The sequence below is a fragment of the Heptranchias perlo genome, chromosome 3, assembly GCF_035084215.1.
Source record: "Heptranchias perlo isolate sHepPer1 chromosome 3, sHepPer1.hap1, whole genome shotgun sequence".
NCBI lineage: Eukaryota > Metazoa > Chordata > Chondrichthyes > Hexanchiformes > Hexanchidae > Heptranchias > Heptranchias perlo.
The window spans coordinates 18,444,164-18,464,732 of NC_090327.1; the positions used below are offsets into that span (position 1 = coordinate 18,444,164).

The window sequence follows — 20,569 nt, forward strand, 5'->3', positions numbered from 1 at the left end:
ACAAATCCATGCTGACTGTCTTTGATTAATCCATGTCTTTCTAAATGACGATTGATACTGTTCCTCAGAATTGTTTCCAATAATTTGCCCACCATTGAGGTTAGGCTGACTGGCCTGTAATTACTCGGTCTATCCTTTTCTCCCTTTTTAAACAACGGTGCAATGTTAGCAGTCCTCCAATCCTCCGACACCATGCCTATATCCAGGGAGGATTGGAAAATGATGGTCAGAACCTCCGTTATTTCCTCCCTGGTTTCTCTTAACAGCCTGGGATACATTTCATCCGGGCCTGGTGATTTATCTACTTTCAAAGATGCTAATCCCCGTAATATTTCCTCCCTCACTATTTTTATCCCATCCAATATTTCATTAATTATAATGTCTGCATTGTCCCCCTCTTTTGTGAAGACAGACGTAAAGTATTCATTAAGAACCATACCCATATCTTCCGCCTCCACACACAGGTTACCTTTTTGATCTCTAATAGATCCTATTCTTTCCTTAGTTATCCTTTTGCTCTTTATGTATTTATAAAACATCTTTGGGTTTTTCTTGATTTTACTTGCCAATATTTTTTCATGCCTTCTCTTTGCTTCCTAATTTCCTTTTTAATTTCATCCCTGCACTTCCTATACTCCTCTAGGCTTTCTGCAGTACTGAGCTCTTGGTATCTGACATAAGCTTCCCTTTTTTGCTTTATCTTACCCTGTATGCTCCTTGACATCCAGGGGGCTCTCGATTTGCGAGTCCCACCCTTTTTCTTTTTGGGAACATATTTGCTCTGGACCCTCGCTATCTCCCCCTTGAATGCCTCCCACTGCTCTGACACTGATTTACCTTCAAGTAGTTGTCTCCAGTCCACTTTTGCCAAATCACATCTCAGTTTAGGAAAATTGGCCTTTTCCCACTTGAGAACTTTTACTCCTGTTCTATCTTTATCCTTTTCCATAACTACGCTAAATCTAACTGAATTATGATCACTAACACCAAAATGCTCTCCCACTGATACTCCTTCCACCTGCCCTAAAACTAAGACCAGAACTGCCCCCCGTTTTGTTGGGCTTCCTACGTACTGGCTAAAAAAGTTCTCCTGAATCCATTTTAAGAATTCTGCGCCCTCTATACCTTTTATACTGATTGTATCCCAGTTCATATTAGGGTAGTTGAAATTCCCTACCATTACTGATCTAATGTTTTTGCATTTCTCAGAAATTTGCCTGCACATTTGCTCTTCTATCTCCCTCTGTAAGAGTGCTTGAATTACACCTTTCATATAACAGATGATGACATTGTGACAAACTACAGGGGAGTCCATTTGGTGCAAAGAAATACCCTGTAGCATAACATTCAAAGGCAGTCGATCACCTTCACTCTCACTGGTAGAGCAGTACTGATTTGAGTGGCTGTCCCTGCAGATAATCATAGAGTAGATATCACACATCACTAGCAACCTCCTATGCCATCTGCACATCTATGACCTCTGAACAAATGAACTATATAGAAAGCGTTAAACGATTCAATGTCACTTTTGGGCTCTTAGTGCCCCATTTACGCTGGGTGGTGAGAGTTAAAACTGACCCTTATGTTTTCATAAAAACACAAAAGGAAACAATGTCCCTAACTCTCCAAAAATCTTGAAGTAATAATTTTGATTAACTGAAGTATATTTTGTATTTTCCCCAGAACTCGAAGTTGTAGAATTCCTTGTCTCTCTTCCTTTCTTCTTATAACCTACATGTTTTCAAAACCCATCACTGAGTCAATATTTCTTGATTTATCCAATCTTCTCCCACTTTTCTCAGCTTTCTGGTTTCCTGATTACAGGCCTTAACTGTTCACCTAGGATTCCCAATATTGTCATCTATTATTAGGTGGTACTTGAAAATTATTTTTTTTGGAGGGAATTAGGTTTTGCAGTTCCCTGAAATTTACTTTTGTTATCACTGTGATTAAATAGCTGGGTAAAATGAAAATTGTGTCATTTGTATTCAACAGCCACTCATGGGAAATTAGTTCTAGCTATACATCAGTAATTCTTATAAATCTGTACCAGTGAATAATTTAACTATTTGAATGCACTTCTTCTTCTTTAAGAGCTCTTTAATCCGCTTCCTAAGTTGGTAGATGCACTCTCCTGCTATGGGTATTAAGCCACGCAGACCCGAAGTTCCAGGTTCAATTCCTGATCTGTGCTGAATTAAAGGAATCAAAGAAAAGAGCTTGCATTTATATAGCGCCATTTATCACAACCTCAGGACGTCCCAAAGCGCTTTGCAGCCAATGAAGCACTTTTGAAGAGTAGTCACTGCTATAATGTAGGGAAACGTGGCAGCCAAATTGCGCACAGCAAGGTCCCACAAACAGCAATAAAATACATGACCAGATAATCTGCTTTTAGTGACGTTGGTTGAGGGATAAATATTGTCCAGGACACCAGGAATACTCCCCTGCTCTTCCTTGAATAGTGCCATGGGATCGTTCACGTGTACCTGTGAGGGCAGACGGGGCCTCAGTTTAACCCCTCACCTGAAAGACGGCACCTCTGGCAGTGCAGCTCTCCCTCAGTACTGCACTGAAGTGTCAGCTTGGATTATGTACTCAAGTCTCTGGAGGGGGACTTGAACCCATGATCTTCTGACAGAGGTGAGAGTGCTACCCACTGAGTCAAGTCTGGCACTGTTCACGGATCTCAGAACAGCAGTGGGCTGCTACACTTGACTGCAGTGCTCAAAGGTTAAGGAGGTGAAAATAAGTCAGGGACCCCCATGGGCCTGGCCGTAGTCCAGTGACTGAAGCTTGAAAGGGTGTGGACGTCAAATGCGTTGTTATGCCTGTGATGACCCAAACAACCTGCTGTCCAGCCTTACACATGAACAATGGCCATTTGAAGAAGTCCCGGAAGGCTGTCTGTACTTGTCCAACCGTACCCAGCAAGATTCAACACTTTCAGCAGAGAAAGGGAAAGATTGTAAGGAAAAAGAAGAGCTCTACAATGTACTTAAGAGATGTCTTTCCAATTTTACAGCAGCTGGTTTGATAATGTACTGATGCATTTCTGCAATAGATTCCCACTGCTCCCGCTGATTAATTATAAAGCCCTAGTTTCCTACTTTCAGTCTGAATAGATGCAATCTACACACTGAACACACTGCATTTTGTTTCTGATAAGTCACTGAAAAGACTGATAAGACTAAACTTGAAATCTCATTGATTTCTAAGTGCGACCTGTCATGTCTGCTAAATGTAGATCATCTTTCAGTGCCAGAGTAACAGCTGTATCATGTTTAGTTCATCTAATCGTTATTCTCTGCTGGGAATGACCTCCCTCTGAGGCTGCATCGAGTTGTAACTTGTAACTGATTTGCAGTGGAATCGTGGCTGTTGGTAAGATATATCTCTTATTTTGCAAGTCCTTATTAATTTAGCGTATACTAATAATAATAATACAGACAGGGTCTGCTATTGCCCAGTTTTGAAGCAGCGAAATAAAACGTGATATTACTGCGTGGTATCAGGTAATTCACTTCAAATTCTGTGATTCAATGCCCTTTGGGGAAGGAAACCTGCCGTCTTGACCCGGTCTGGCCTATATGTGACTCCAGACCCACAGCAATGTGGTTGATTCTTAGTCGCCCTCTGAAATGGCCTAGCAAGCCACTCAGTTGTACAATCCCGCTACAAAAAGATATAAGAATAAAACCAGATGGACCACCCCACATCAGACCACTAGGAACCGGACACAACAAAGGCAAACCAAGCCCAGTCGACACTGCGAAGTCCTCCTCACTAACATCTGGGGGCTTGAGTCAAAATTGGGAGAGCTGTCCCACAGACTAGTCAAGCAACAGCCTGATATAGCCATACTCACAGAATCATACCTTTCAGCCAACGTCCCAGACTCCTCCATCACCATCCCTGGGTAGGTCCTGTCCCATCGGCAGGACAGACCAACCAGAAGTGGCAGCACAGTGGTATGCAGTCAGGAGGGAGTGCCCTGGGAGTCCTCAGCTTTGACTCCAGACCCCATGAAGTCTTATGGCATCAGGTCAAATATGGGCAAGGAAACTTCCTGCTGATTACCACCTACCGTCCTCCCTCAGCTGATGAATCAGTCCTCCTCCATGTTAAGCAGCACTTGGAGGAAGTACTGACTGTAGCAAGGGCCCAGAATGTATTCTGGGTGGGGGACTTCAATGTCCATCACCAAGAGTGGCTCGGTAGCATCACGATTGATCAAGCTGGCTGAGTCCTGAAGGACATACCCAGAAGGACACAGACTGGGTCTGCGGAAGGTGGTGAGAGAACCAACATGAGGGAAAAACCGACTTGACCTTGCCCTCACCAATGTAGCTGTCGCAGATTGTCCATGACAGTATTGGTAGGAGTGACCATCGCACAGTCCTTGTGGAGACTAAGTCCCATCTTCACACTGACGACACTGTCCATCATGTTGTGTGGCACTAATACCGTGCTAAATGGGATAGATTCAGAACAGATCTAGCAGCTCAAAACTGGGCATCCATGAGGCGCTGTGGGCCATCAGCAGCAGCAGAATTGTATTCCACCACAATCTATAACCTCATGGTCCGGCATATCCCTCACTTTACCATTAACAACAAGCCAGGGGATCAACCCTGGTTCAATGAGGAGTGTGGAAGAGCATGCCAGCAGCAGCACCAGGAGCCCCTAAAAATGAGGTGCCAACCTGGTGAAGCTACAGCACAGGACAACATGCATGTTAAACAGCGGAAGCAACATGTTACAGACACAGCTAAGCAATCCCACAACCAACAGATCAGATCAAAGCTCTGCAGTCCTGCCACATCCAGTCGTGAATGGTGGTGGACAATTAAACAACTAATGGGAGGAGGAGGCTCCGTGAACATCCCCATCCTCAATGATGGCGGAGTCCAGCACGTCCAGCTGAAGCGTTTGCAACCATCTTCAGCCAGAAGTGCCGAGTGGATGATCCATCTCGGCCTCCTCCCGATATCCCCACCTTCACAGAAGCCAGTCTTCAGCCAATTCGATTCACTCCATGTGATATCAAATGGCTGAGTATACAGGGTGCAGCAAAGGCTATGGGCCCCGACAATATCCCGGCTGTAGTGCTGAAGACTTGTGCTCCAGAACTAGCCGCACCTCTAGCCAGGCTGTTCCAGTACAGCTACAACACTGGCATCTACCCAACAAAGTGGAAAATTGCCCAGGTATGTTTGTCCACAAAAAGCAGGACAAATCGAATTCAGACAATTACCACCCCATCAGTCTACTCTTAATTATCAGCAAAATGATGGAAGGTATCATTGACAGTGCTATCAAGCGGCACTTACTCACCAATAACCTGCTCACCGATGCTCAGTTCGGGTTCAGCCTGGACCACTCGGCTCCAGACCTCATTACAGCCTTGGTCCAAACATGGACAAAAGAGCTGAATTCCAGAGGTGAGGTGAGAGTGACTGTCCTTGATTTCAAGGCAGCATTTGACCGAGTGTGGTATCAAGGAGCCCTAGTAAAATTGAAGTCAATGGGAATCAGGAGGAAAACTCTCCAGTGGCTGGAGTCATATCGAGCACAAAGGAAGATGGTAGTGGTTGATGGAGTCCAATCATCTCAGCCCCAGGACATTGCTGCAGGAGTTCCTCAGGGCAGTGTCCTAGGCCCAACCATCTTCAGTTGCTTCATCAATGACCTTCCCTCCATCATAAAGTCAGAAGTGGGGCTGTTCGCTGATGATTGCACAGTGTTCAGTTCTATTCGCAACTCCTCAGATAATGAAGCAGTCTGTGCCCGCATGCAGCAAGGCCTGGACAATATGCAGGCATGGGCTGATAAGTGGCAAGTAACATTTGCGCCAGATAAGTGCTAGGAAATGACCATCTCCAACAAGAGAGAGTCTAACCACCTCCCCTTGACATTCAACGGCATTACCATTGCCGAATCCCCCACCATCAACATTCTGGGAGTCACCACTGACCAGAAACTAAACTGGACCAGACACATAACTACTGTGGCTACAAGAGCAGGTCAGAGGCTGGGTATTCTGTGGTGAGTGACTCACCTCCTGACTCCCCAAAGCCTCTCCACCATCTACAAGGCAGTCAGGAGTGTGATGGAATACTCTCCACTTGCCTGGATAAGTGCAGCTCCAACAACACTCAAGAAGCTCGACACCATCCAAGACAAAGCAGCCTGTTTGATTGGCACCACATCAACCACCTTAAACATACACTCCCTTCACCACCGGCACACAGTGGCTGCAGTGTGTACCATCCACAAGCTGCACTGCACCAACTCGCCAAGGCATCTTCGACAGCACCTCCCAGACCCATGATGTCCACCACCTAGAACTACAAGGGCAGCAGGCGTATGGGAACACCACTTGAAAGTAAAGGGGAGGTGGTTAGACTCTCTCTTGTTGACTTGGAAATATATTGCTTTTCCTTCATCATCGCTGGGTCAAAATCCTGGAACTCCCTACCTAACAGCACTGTGGGAGAACCTTCACCACATGGACTGCAGCGGCTCACCACCACCTTCTCAAGGGCAATTAGGGATGGGCAATAAATGCTGGCCTTGCCAGTGACGCCCACATCCCACGAATGAATATATAAAAAATATAATTACGAGGCATGTTTGTCACTATTTGCCAACAGACAGGGGAGAAAGAAACAAATGTATCCAAAATTGGAGTAGGTTCGCTCTCCTTCAACTCCAAGAGGGTAGATTTTGCAAAGGCCCTTCACCACGGAGGGGCCTCGCAGGCAGCTAATGGATATTGCAAAATCAAAAGATGGAGTTTCACGAACGGCGATTTTCCGATACATACCGACTGCATGTGAGGCCCCACCAGCGCCAAGCCTTGTAAAATTCCCCAACCAAATCACACACACACACTCACACACACAAACGCTTTCCATTGCTCAAACGCTAAAACTGCAAACAACAGGGACTGGATGGTACAGTGGGTTAAATACCTGTCTTTCACCTCTGAGACTTGTTTTCAAATCGAGCCCACGCTGAAGCTTGCATCTATCTGCTGACCTGAGCTTACTGATGCACCACTGAAAATTGCTTGTAATTTGGCAATCTCACTTAAGGAAGCCACATTATGGTCTTGTGGGAAATGGAAAAAAATATCATATTGTGTTTTGTCTGAGTTGGGGTTGAGGCACATTGCGCCAGTGTAGAGAGACAAAAAGAGATTTACTCTGCATCTAACTGCTGTACCTGCCCTGAGTTTGCTTGATGATGACACCAGATACCCAAAATAGAAAATGTTCTGTTTCCTCACAACATAGAAATTCAGGCTCTTTTTGTGAAAGTGAGAAATTTAGGATGTGTCCCAGCATTGCTTTGTAGACTTAGCCCAGCTGTTGCTACATGTTGGAGGAGGTGTGTATTCAGGACGACACGAGACGTTGCACTTCTTTACTCTCAAGGCTCATGACTTACCTCATATTCCTCTTTGAAGCCGTAACCTTCGGCACATTTCATCTGTGTAATGTGCTGTAGCAGATCAGCTACTCGTATGGCTGGATGGAGCTGCCCTGTTTGGTATGGCACATCGACAGGCTCTCTCTTCTTAATGGGGTGGGGCTGCACCGAGCTGTTGGCCTCGTTGGCGACTGTGTGATTTTCATCTACATACAGACAATGATAGTTGTATTAGCTCTTTCTCAGCTAAACTACTTTGTAAAAGCTTCAATTCCCAAATAAATTAGTTTCACATTTTAGTTAATCAAATATTGTGAATCAAACTGGTAATATATATATTGTTTTATGTAATGTTTTGGATGGTCATTTTAAAGCTGCAGTATTAGACAGTCATTAGCGTATTTAGTATAAATGTAACAAAGAACATCGATAATAAAGGTCTCATTTTTCATGGCCAAAGGTCAATTTGCTCCAATTATATACATGGATGAGATAAAAGGCACTTACTACATTAAAATAAAACTGTTATATTGGCCAAGGTGGTTTCAGGTTTAACCCACCGTCTGTAACAAGTTAGTTGGAGAGTTAAGGAATCGAGGGTTATCGAACTATTAAAAGCACTGCTTGGATTTTTTTCAAGGAGGTCGAGGAAGGATTTTCGTGTTTCTTAAAATGGGGGATTTTGAAGTTGGGGCAGCAGGGGGAGGAGAGGTGGAGTATATGATGGAATGATCATACACAGACTCAGGGTGGAGTCGGCTTGATGGGTTGAATGTCTCTTTCTCGTTCCAGTTTCTTCTAGTTTTTAATCTCAGCTAGGGGCATCAGTTGAGGTGCTGCAATTGCGCTCGGTGCTATCCAATGACTCCTGCTGGAAAGTGCAAGTGTGTGGATGTTGGGTGAGGGCACAATTGAGGTCAGCTGTGATGCTCCTTTCAGTTGAAGGGCCTGCAAACACTCACTGTCTATACTCCCGCCTGCATAACGGATATTTGATTAAGGTACTTGAAAGGTTGCTGGTATCAGGAGAGAGTCAGCACCTCCAGGAAGGAAGGGGAGGCAATTGCAAAAACCAAAAATAAAAATTGTGTTTAAGTGAGCTCGAATTTGCTGAAAGGTAGGATTTTATTTGAACGAAGCCATTTTTTGCTTGCTCAGGAAGTCACGTGACATAATTTCCTGGGGCAATAATAATATACCACAGCTTTAAAATACTACAAAACATAGTAACGTTTCTGGGAAGGAAAATAAAATGCACCCCCTCCCCCAGTGGTCATGCCAATAATGAAACAGGTTACTACTCATTGACAAGCTAATCATCGATAGTCAAATTGTTCAATATTCATACCAGGTACAAGAAAATTCTATGTAAATGATATGCTCATCAATTAAAATGAAATCTAGGTCCAGAAATTATTAGGGTTCTTTTCATTTAAAAGGATCTAGAAGCAAAAAAAAAATCAACATTTTTCTTTTGTTGAACTAAACGAGCTCAAGTCAGATAGTTCGAGAAAATGACTTTAAGTTTGGGACAAGGCCGCTTTATTTTTCAATTGCAAAAAAATCGATCAAGCAGTTTTAACAGATCCACATACATTTGTTTCCACCAATTTGCAAATTGGTTTTAATTTCCAGCCTTGATTTCATAAAAAAAAATATTCAAAGCAAGCCGTAATACCGCACATCAGAAATGAAGGTGAAATGTTCAATGATACTCCAAGCTTAACTCAAAAAAAAATTACAATGAAAAGGCCAGTGCAAAAATCATTCAACGGAATATAAAATGGCAAATGCAAGAGGTAGTCCATTGTGGGGGAGGGGGGGGGAGGAGGGGAGGGGGGAAATGGGGCAGAGAGGGTTAATGTTCTGAATAATCGCTTTGCATGCCACATAATCAATGGCTTTATGGACTGTCGCACAGGGCATGAAATGCTATATGTCAACTGCCATGCAAGTCAACACACAACAGAACTGGCCAGAATCGGGTGAGCTGTACAAGGTGCCTCTGGTACAGGGCAAACAAGGAACTTACCATTTATTGGCACTTTTTTTTTTAAAGATACATAACAGGTTAATGTGGAGAAAAAAAAGGAGAAAAGGAAACAGGGCATAAGCAACAATACTGTGAACATCGTCAAAAATATTTTAAAATTAATTTTATATCAATTTTTTTTAAATGAACAGTTCTTAACTAGTTCAGTAAAATAATCATGGAAAATGTTTTATTATAACTGATTTGATTTTTAATGTTGTTGCTATGTAAAACCAAACACCCCACTGGTGCCCTTAACACTATAATAGTTATGCAGTTATTGGTCAACTTGTTTGAAGGCTGCAGGGGTGCCCAAATTGGCAAATGGCTAGAATTTCCTTTGGTCCTAAACATTGTAGATCTCTATACAAATCAATGGCAACGCTGTCTAGTCTTAGAAACTGTGAAAGACCAATGGTATGGGGGACGTTGCATCACAATTCCAATAGCAAGTCATGCTCGATTCCTTTAAACCATGCCTGGTTTCATTATTTGCAGCTTTGATTAAATAAACAAAAAAAAACAAAAGAGCAGGTTTTCAAAATTGGAGAAATAAGATCAACAGTTTCATGGAAACTGATGGGGAATATCGCATTTTTAATACAATCTGGATCGCCGACTTCAAGATAACGTAAAATGCAATGTGACAGTTCCGTGCGTTTGTTTTTCTGATTTTCTTCCCTTTTCCCCCTTTCCTGAAGGCGCGGGCTCTTGCTGGAGTACGGTTCCATGGGTGCCAGCAGCCCTCCGGTACCTCAACAAGTGGCCATTCTCCATGTGTGAGTGTTGGCAGGCATCACAGCTGTGACGACCGCACATGTGCATTTTTTCAGCAAGGGAGTGGGTGCAGGGGGAAATCACAGGACAGCGGTCAGGAGCAGGAACCCCGGCTGATTTTCCCCTCCCTAACCCATTTGTCATGCCCCTTTCTTTCACCTTGGCTGAGGCCAGCCAACTCAGCACAGACCAGGGATCAAACCTGGGAACTTCCTGGTCTGTATGGCTCCGTATCACACCGGGCCACCAGGGACACTGAATGTATCATTTAAGAGAGATGTGTTAAATTAATTTCCCGTTTGCCAGGTAACAAATGAGACACAAGCTACTGAATCAATTTATTTCATCTGCTTGACTTGCAGTAAACTGGGAAAAAAAAGAAAGGTCCTCACCTAATATTGCTGTTGGCACGAATGGATCTGGTGACCAGCCATTAAGTAGAACCAAGTCCCAAGGTGGTACCATACCAGAGAAAAAACTACAGTTAGTTTCCATCTTAATTGTCTGCACAGCATTTGTACCTTAAACCTTTATTAGAACACTATTAATGATTTAAAACTAGCAACATAGCAGTTAACTTTTACATCACCAGAATTGTACTGTATACATAAAGCTACAGGCTTGTCATAATACCATTACACAGAAAATAATGGATACCTGGAACTGACTGCGAGGACTAATTGAAAGGTTCAGAAGATTTAAATGCAGAATAATTTATACCTGGAACTGATAACAAGGTCGGAACCTACGTTTATCTAATCTATAAAAATTTACATCGAAAAGAATGGATAACTTGGCATGATTACGAAGCAGTAATCTAATCAAGGAGGTTATGTGGCTTGGAACATGATGGTTTGTGAAATGCAGTAATCGTGCATACTTTAGGCCAAGGATATCAAATCAGGAGTTTTTCTAGGTTTACCTTTCAGAGGTGAGGGACAGAAAAAAAGCAGAGCCAGGAAACAAAATGAGTTGAACTAAATATAGATCAGATTGTACATGATTTATGGGCCTTTTCATATGTCTGTTTTAAAAATATTCTTAAAGCTTAGAAATTATTGTTGGTAATATTAGCAAATGATATATCTCTGTTATTTTGATGGAGGCATTACTCCATTAAAATAGTTAACGCCATCATTAAAATATTGGATACAGAGACGCATACAGATAATGACTGACAATGTGCTCCATGTCTTCATGTGTGATGAGTTTCCGCACACAAAGATTAAGCAGTGTAATGTTGTTACTCTACATTTGTTGAGAAATAATCTGCAAATCATCATATGGAAATTCTACTTCAAATACATATTTTTTTTGTTCGTTCATGGGATGTGGGCATCGCTGGCAAGGGCAGCAATTATTGCCCATCCCTAACTGTCCTACCTACACAACAATAGTCACTGCATTCCAAAAGTAACTCATTGGTTGTGAAACGTGTTGTAAAGCCTTGATAAGGTGTTATATAAATGTAAGTATTTTTTCCCTTTCCTTTTATAAGCAGTGTCCAACATCCCCATACTAAGATCTTTAGAAATCGTGAGCAGAAAGAGCAGCACAAAAAAAGGTTAAGAAATAAAGGCTTCATTCCCAGCGCATCGAAAATGTAACTTTGAGCTCCAGTGATTAATAAAGAAAGAAATTTAATTCTATTGTGTCTTTTGCATTTTGAGGACACTCCGAAGTACTTCACATTCAATGAATTATTTTTTGTTGTTTTGTAAGCTAATGCAAGGGCCTGCAAACAGCAAATGAGGTAAATGACCAGTTAATCTGTTTTGGTGATGTTGGTTGAGGGAGAAATGTTGACCTGGACACCAGGGGAACTCCCTGCTTTTCTTCAAATATGCCATGGGATCTTTTACATCCAACTGAGTTAGAATCATAGATTCATAGAGAGGTTACAGCACGGAAGGAGGCCATTCGGCCCATCAAGTCCGTGCTGGCTCTATGCAAGAGCAATCCAGCTAGGCCCACTCACCCGCCCTATCCCCATAGCCCTGCAAATGTTTTCCCTTCAAGTATCTATCCAGTTCCCTTTTGAAGACCATGATTGAATCTGCCTCCACCACCCCCTTAGGCAGTACATTCCAGATCCTAACCACTCACTGTGTAAAAACGTTTTTCCTCATGTCACCTTTGGCTCTTTTGCCAATCACCTTAAATCTATGTCCTCTGGTTCTTGAACCTTCTGCCAATGGGAACATTTTCTCTCTATCTACTTTGTCTAGACCCTTCATGATCTTAAATACCACTATCAAATCTCCTCGCAACCTTCTCTATTCCAAGGAGAACAACCCCAGCTTCTCCAGTCTATCCACGTAACTAAAGTCCCTCATCCCTGGAATCATTCTAGTAAATCTCTTCTGCACCCTCTCTACGGCCTTCACATCTTTCCTAAAGTGCGATGCCCAGAACTGGACACAATACTCCAACTGTGGCTGAATCAGTGTTTTATAAAGGTTCATCATGACTTCCATGCTTTTGTACATATGCCTCTATTCATAATGCACAGGATCCCATATGCTTTCTTAACCACTTTCTCAACCTGCCATGCCACTTTCAATGATTCGTGTACATATACTCCCAGATCTCTCTGTTCCTGTACCCCTTTTAGAATTGTGCCCTCTAGTTTACATTGAATCTCCTCATTCTTCCTACCGAAATGTATCACCTCGCATTTTTCCGCGTTAAATTTCATCTGCCACATGTCCGCCCATTCCACCAGCTTGTCTATGTCCCCTTGAAGCCTATCATTATCCTCCTCACTGTTCACTACACTTCCAAGTTTTGTGTCAGCTGCAAATTTTGAAATTGTGCCCTATATGCTCAAGTCCAAGTCATTAACATATATCAAGAAAAGCAGTGGTCCTAGTACCGACCCCTGGGGAACACCACTGTATACCTCCAAAAAACAACCGTTCACCACTACTCTCTGTTTCCTGTTACTTAGCCAATTCTGTATCCATGCTGCTACTGCCCCTTTTATTCAATGGCCTTCAATCTTGATGACAAGCCTATTATGTGGCACTTTATCAAACGCCTTTTGAAAGTCCATATACACCACATCAATCGCATTGCCCTCATTGAACCTCTCTGTTACCTCATTAAAATACTCAATTAAGTTAATTAAACATGATTTGCTTTTAACAAATCCATGCTGGCTTTCCCTAATCAATCCGCACTTGTCCACGTGACTGCTAATTCTGTCCCGGATGATCGTTTCTGAAAGTTTCCCCACCACCGAGGTTAAACTGACTGGCCTTGTTTGAATAAGGGTGTAACATTTGCAATTCTCCAGTCCTCTGGCACCACCCCCGTTTCTAAGGATGTTTGGAAGATTTTGGCCAGTGCCGTCACAATTTCCACCCTTACTTCCCTCAGCAACCTAGGGTGCATCCCATCTGGACCAGGTGACTTATCTACTTTAAGTAAAACTAGCCTTTCTAGTACCTCCTCTTTATCAATTTTTAGCCCATCCAGTATCTCAACTATATCTTCCTTTACTGAGACTCTGGCAGCAATTCCTTCCTTGGTAAAAACAGATGCAAAGTACTCATCTAATACCTTGGCCATGCCCTCTACCTCCATGAGTAGATCTCCTTTTTGGTCCCTCATTGGCCCGACCCCTCCTCTTACTACCCGTTTACTGTTTACATGCTTATAGAAGACTTTTGGATTTCCTTTTATGTTGGCCACCAGTCTATTCTCATATTCTCTTTTTGCCTCTCTTATTTCCTTTTTCACTTCCCCTCTGAACTTTCTATATTCAGCCTGGTTCTCACTTGTGTTATCAACCTGACATCTGTCATACATCCCTTTTTTCTGCTTCATCTTACTCACTATCTCTTTTGTCATCCAGGGAGCTCTGGCTTTGGTTGCCCTACCTTTCTCCCTCGTGGGAATGTACCTGGACTGTACCCGAACCATCTCCTCTTTAAAGGCTGCCTATTGTTCAATTACAGTTTTGCCTGCCAATCTTTGATTCCAACTTACCCGGGTCAGATCTGTTCTCATTGGCTCTCCTCCAATTAAGTATTTTTACTTTAGAGTGGTCCACGTCCTTTTCCATAGCTATTCTAAACCTTATGATACCATAATCGCTGTTCCCTAAATGTTCCCGCACTGACACTTGCTCCACTTGGCCCGCCTCATTGCCCAGTTAATGGCATTCACTTAATCCATTATCATATCATTCAATTAAATCTTATTGTGACATTCCTACAGAGATCTTTCAGATGATGTCACTAACCATTAGAATTCAGTACTTGTGCATTTGTTACTGTGCTCCAATGTTATCAGCCTCCTCCCATTAAGTCTGTGATGATGCTGAAAGAGCTCTATTGCTTTGGTATCTTTTTGGTTCCCCCCTCCAATTTTCTCCCCTCCTCTTTACTGATTCTTCTTGAGGTGCAGTTCCACAAGTGCTGGTTGTCCTCTGGTTTCTCATGGGGAGCATCAGAATCAAGCCTGAAGTTTGATGTCCACATATATGCGTTTTCTAGCAGGGATCACTGGATAGCAATTAGGAGCAGTGACCCAGGTTGATTTTTCCCCCTCCCTAACCCACAGGCACTAAAACACCTTTAATACCAACCCAGCTGAGATCAGAAAACTGAGCACAGGCTGGACCTTGTATTCAGATGGTAAATTAAATCTCACAACTGTATGAACTATTGTTTCTGAAAATCTGATTGTCATCCAATTAGATAATCTTAACCATCATCTAATGCCAAAATAAGAATCATTCCATATAAAGCTGATGAGGAAGTTGCAGAATTTATACAGTGTTAACCTGTTGCATGGACTGGGATATTGGAATTCTTTGATGATAATGCATGAAATTCTTCTTTTTACACATATTAAAAATCTTATGGCTGCGTGCACTTTGTCATTTTTTCCATTAGAAATTTCTACATCCCCAATTATAATGAATTTACAACATTGAAATAAGAACAGAATTATATGACTTAAAAATGGAAAATTAATTGAATCTATGTGCCCTGGTCCAATTAGCTCTCACCCTCTAACCTTGTGTTATTTGAAGACTACCCTTGGTCTTGACTCCCCATGTGTAATGCGAGGGGGTAAACTAATGTGTGTGAGTTTTGAGACATGCCCATCACACTTCATACATGCAAAGTTCTTTCATACTGATTATTGAGCTGAATGGCAAAGCACCTTTTCAGGGAGAGGTTCTGGAGCATGTTGCAGGTGACAATTGTCCTGGAAATCCTGGAGGAATGGGGTGCACCAAGGCTACCCTTGATTGGTCCAGACACTCGAAGTGCTGCTTCAATATACCAGTGGTATATTTGACGATAATTCTGGTTATAGAATGAACTCCATTTCACCAATGCTGCGCTTCTATCCATGGTTGGTATGTGTTATCAGCCATGGTTGTATAGGGGGGCCATGGTTGTATAGGGTAGCCTTGGTCTTCCTGGTGTCATTCTACAACTCTATTCCCCTTCAAACAAGGGTGGTACAGATGATTGTCTTAAAATGAAGACCTGCATGCGAAATTCCAGAAAACAGGCAGTATGATTCTCGTGTTGGTGGTCACATAAATGTCCATATTGAGATAAAAACAATCCTTTTTGGTAATATAGGGCACAATATTGTGCAGAGAGGCCCAAATAACAACATGGATGTTTAGTGATGACCCGCTGAACTCCAGGAGAGTCAGAAGTTCTGCAGAACTCTGTTGCCCTTTCACTTTGTTGCTGTTGGTCAGTGGTGAATGTAATGAAGTATTTGATCCTGCTGAATAATGTAACTGTGGTCTCCTAATTACATACACGAGCAGCAAATTGGCTGATACTGCAAATACTCTTTGTACTAACCTGGAAGGAGCCCAAGGAATAAAAATTGAGGGCTGGCTAAGTTTGATGGGCACTAGCTGTGCTGTACTGACGTTATAGGTTGTGCGACAATCTTTGTGAAGGCACAGCTCTGCCACAGCCTCCCTTATAAACCTCAGCCTCCTTAGGCACCTCTATCATTACCAGTAGCTATGCTTGGTACAGAGAACCTGCTATGTAATGGAACGGTGGGGATAGAGGTATGCCACACATGCCTGTCACAGTTCTATGTTGATGATCAAACATCATGGCCAATCCTGTATCAGCCACAATCTCCTCCAGGTAAACATTGGAAAGACTTAAGTCATCATCTATGGCTCCCGTCACAAATCCCTCGCCCCCGATTCCATCCCTCTCCCCAGCCATCTCTTTCTGGTCAAATATGGCGCAGTATTATGTACACTGGACCAAATGGCAATAGGTGTGTAAGTGACCTGATGTAATTGGCAACCCTATCCTGCTCCTGCTTGTTTACCTCTGCCAACTTCAGTGCTGGTGAAGCAGTGTAATGGCCAAAAGCAATGAGGAAAAATTATTGACTCTAATTGCCTTTAAATGAAGGCTCCAGCTTTCTCCCTGAAGCCTCTCCCTTAAAGCCTGTTCCATGTGGATGAAATTATATATCAGTGATACATTTCTTCTGCCATTTGCGAGGCTCTGCCTTAAAATACGCAATCTGACCCCTTCCAGCATCATTTGATTTGAGTGCATTCGCACTTGAGCACAAGAGCACCATTTTTGGGTTCCAGCAATATTGTTCATGCCAAAGACATGTTTAGTGTGCAAGTGCTGTGACACACTCCCAACATGGCTCAATTCTCATAGTGCTTTACACTGACATCAATTTCTACGCTTATAAATCAGATAATGGAGGTGAATTAGAAATTGATATTTAGAGCTAAGTTGGTCTTGGGCACCTCTCAAGGTCAGCTTATCTAGAATCATCTCTGACCATCTCTTGTCTTTGTGTAACAGGTACAATTTTCATTCTCCACTCCCCCACCCACCCTTGCTTCTGTTCACATAAAATTGCCAGCTGCAGTCTGGACCTTAGGTGAAGGATTAATTTCCATAGTTCAGGACAGCTCCAGGGTTGAAAAGAGTAAAAAAGAATGTGAGGTAAATCAGGAAGTAGCAGTCAGGCAATGCCAAGTTTGGGGTTTAAAAGGCTGTTGATTACAGAAGGAAGGAAAGGAGGGGAGAGGTAGGAGAGTACCCATGTTCCCATGAGATGTGGCTACTCATACTTGAGTACACACCTGTAATGGGACGCGAGACCATGGCACTAGGCAAGGATTGGCAATTAAAAGCAACAGCGTTCAAGGGGGGAATAAACCAAACGTGGATGCATTGAAAAGAATTATGGACAATAAGCAGGAAATGAGAATGAAAGGGCACCAATACATGGAATCCGCTGTATTTCAAATCAAGAAAACAGCATGATGCATTCATAATAGTATTAACTTGCTTTTCCAACTGTATCACTGACTTGACAATATGGCATGTTGTAACAAATCCACAGGATATCTGATTTACAGACATATAATCTATTGCATAAGGGATTAAAGAGATAATGCACAACCGTTCCTGTGCTGCTGGGGTTGGGGAGGGGGGAGGTGAGTTGTTGCTTGTGGAGTGCAGCAGGTCAGTGTTTAATAGTTTTGTTCCATTACCTACGGAGATCAGGGTGTATTGATAACAATATCTTGCATTTATACAGTGTCTTTAACGTGGTAAAATGTTCCGAGGTGCTTCACAGAAGCATAATCAGACAAAAGTTGATACTGAGCCAAAGAAGGAGATATTAGGAAAGGAAATTAAAAGCTTGGTCAAAGAGGTAGGTTATAAGGAGGACTTAAAGGAGGAGAAAGAGGTGAAGAAGACCCTCCTTAAAACTTGCCTCTTTGACCAAGCTGTCTTAATATCTCCTTCTTTGGCTTGGTGTCAATTTTTGCTTAATTACGCGTCTGTGAAGCACCTTAGGATGTTTTCCTACATTAAAGGCGCTATCTAAATGAAAGTAGTTGTTGTTGTAATCTGCCCCATCCTCCAACTCTACAGACTTAGCATAGATCAGGAATTCAGCAGGTAGGAAATTATGGGGAAAAAAATCTACAACCCTTCTGTTCTGTGTCTCGCCATTGTAACAATGCATTGGTGCCAAGTGGTCCATTATATCAATTTCTTAAAATAATCAGTTATCCCAATGGCCAATTATGTAGATACACTCCCATTGTATTGCTGATCTTCACAGACCGGGTTTAATCTACAGTCTGTGCCGAGTTAGCTGATCTCAGTTAAGCTAACAGTAAGAGCACTAAAATCAACAACACTGAGATTCGAAGGGCAAAAAAAAATCAGGCCGGGTTCCTGCTCATCATCACTATCCAGTAACCTTCCTACCACTCCTTGCCAGCTACCCACCCCACCCCCAAATCCCCACCATTAAAAATACATGTCGGATTAGAACAAGATTGGGCTTAGCTTTGATTCTCTCCTCTTCTTCCTTCCATGGTCCAATATCCTGCCAATATTCTCTGTCTAGGTTCAGATATGAAAAAAATCAAGGCTGACGTATCAAAGGGTGGCTGTTGCCTGTGGTAATTTATCCAAGTACCGAAGATGAGTCGGTGCTTTCAGGAGAGGAGGGGAAAAAATTGGACCAGGGGAAAATTTATGGTAATAGGTTGCTATGTGCTGCTTGCTGTTACCTTTAGCACAGTTTGTGTGTAGAAAAGCAGGCTCCAGGAGCGCTCTTGCTATTTGCTTATTGCTGTTTGTACCTCACTGTAACTGTACCTGGATTCATGCGATAATAGATGAAAACTGCATCATTATTCTCGAGGCACTTATGCTAATGGAGAGATTGTCAGCATGGAACAAAAGACATCTTTAAGAGTGTTATTCTAAACAGGATGATGTGGCATACTGCATTATGCACAAGTAGAAAAAATACACAAAACTGGAGCTTTTCATTTGTGCAGAACTTGGCATGCGGTGAAATCAAAACAAGTCTTTGTGCTGCAGGTAAAATCAAAACAGGCTCGTATCCAGGGAACAGGCTTTTGTTGATAATGAACACATCAAGGGGAAACAAGTGCTAATAACATCAGCTCTTAACAAGTGTCCACAGCAACAGGAATTACTCTCTTCAATTTAAAGTGAAGGCCATCATTCAGAATTACAAATATTCCTATATTCAGTTTTTAAAAAATGATATCTTCACTGGCACTTTCACCAAAACCTATTTGAGTTCCCTCAAAAAAGAGGGTTATATTGAGGAATAATTTCATTCTTTCCCATCCAATGTGTCCAAAAGTGAGTGAGGAATTCCCATTGAAAATAATGGGATTTTCTGATATTTACAATTGACAAGGGATTGACACTCAGCGGAGTAGATCTTGACTTTGGGAGATAGTGGAAAATGGGGTGATAGCAACTGTGGGAATAAATATGGGGAGAGATGTAAAAGAGGACTGCCGACTCACCATCACCCGTTTTACACCATCGCACAAAGTCAAGATCTACCCCAACCAGTTTTTGTTCTGTATTTTTTAAAATCCCGATAAACTATTTTGGTTCTCTCGATGGCTTGATCCCATCTAACCAGTGTGGAAGGTCCCAGTTCAATTCCCTTCAGAGCTGATCGCAGCCGGGGTGATGATAAGGACACTATAATTGACCTCGGAGTCCAGGGAGGAGGGAAAAAAAAAAATCAGCCAAGGTTCTGCTCCTGATTTCTATCCAATGTCCCTGCTGGAAAGTGTGGTCATTAGGTGATGAAAGGGTTCATCGTCTCTGAGGATCTCAGTGGTAGTGTCAGAAGGCTATTCTATCTATGCTGACACACGAAGGACATTGTCTACACTCACACGTGAACAATGGTCACTTGAATGAAGTACCATGGAACTGGATGAGTCAGCGCCTACAGTAGAAGGGGGAGAAAACTGGAGTTGATTTCTTCATTGAAAAATACAATGATCCTGTTTTTTTTTGCCACAAGATGCTAAATGTGTCATTTTCAGAGCGGCATCAATGCATTCTGTAACTGCATGTAGACCTGAGTTGCACTTTTCATTTATACCACTCGTATAATCCGGGAACTTTGGAGGTTTTGTTTTTGCATCTACCTCTGTACCTGTGAAACCAATTAACCTTAAATTTGTTATAAAATAATATTCAAACATGTGGTATGAATAGAATACATTAAGGCCAGCAGTAAGATGTGATCGATCTCCCTAATTGTAAGACAGACTACAGACATAACCCATCGGCAACTTGGTCGCTCATGAGCTATCGAAGCAGCTTTGGTGTTGGATTTATTGATTATATCTCACTGCTTGCCACGACAAATCCCACATGAAACTAAAAGGGAACCATAAATTGGCTGCTAAGTTGCAGGAAGACTGAGTAGCACTTGAATAATCATAGCCACACCAATCTGGGAACATTTGACCTATCT

General features: G+C 42.4%; 1 protein-coding gene across 3 annotated transcripts in view; it reads right to left on the minus strand.

The window, feature by feature from the left end:
• LOC137310786 (receptor-type tyrosine-protein phosphatase mu-like) overlaps positions 1–20,569 on the minus strand; it is a 797,377-nt gene that overhangs the window by 143,657 nt on the left and 633,151 nt on the right. For all 3 annotated transcript variants that reach the window (XM_067978407.1, XM_067978404.1, XM_067978408.1), the window contains 2 exons: positions 10,639–10,665; positions 7,456–7,643 (listed from right to left, as the gene is read on the minus strand). In XM_067978407.1, the coding sequence (XP_067834508.1) occupies positions 7,456–7,643; positions 10,639–10,665 (215 nt within the window). The remainder of the gene's footprint in view (positions 1–7,455; positions 7,644–10,638; positions 10,666–20,569) is intronic.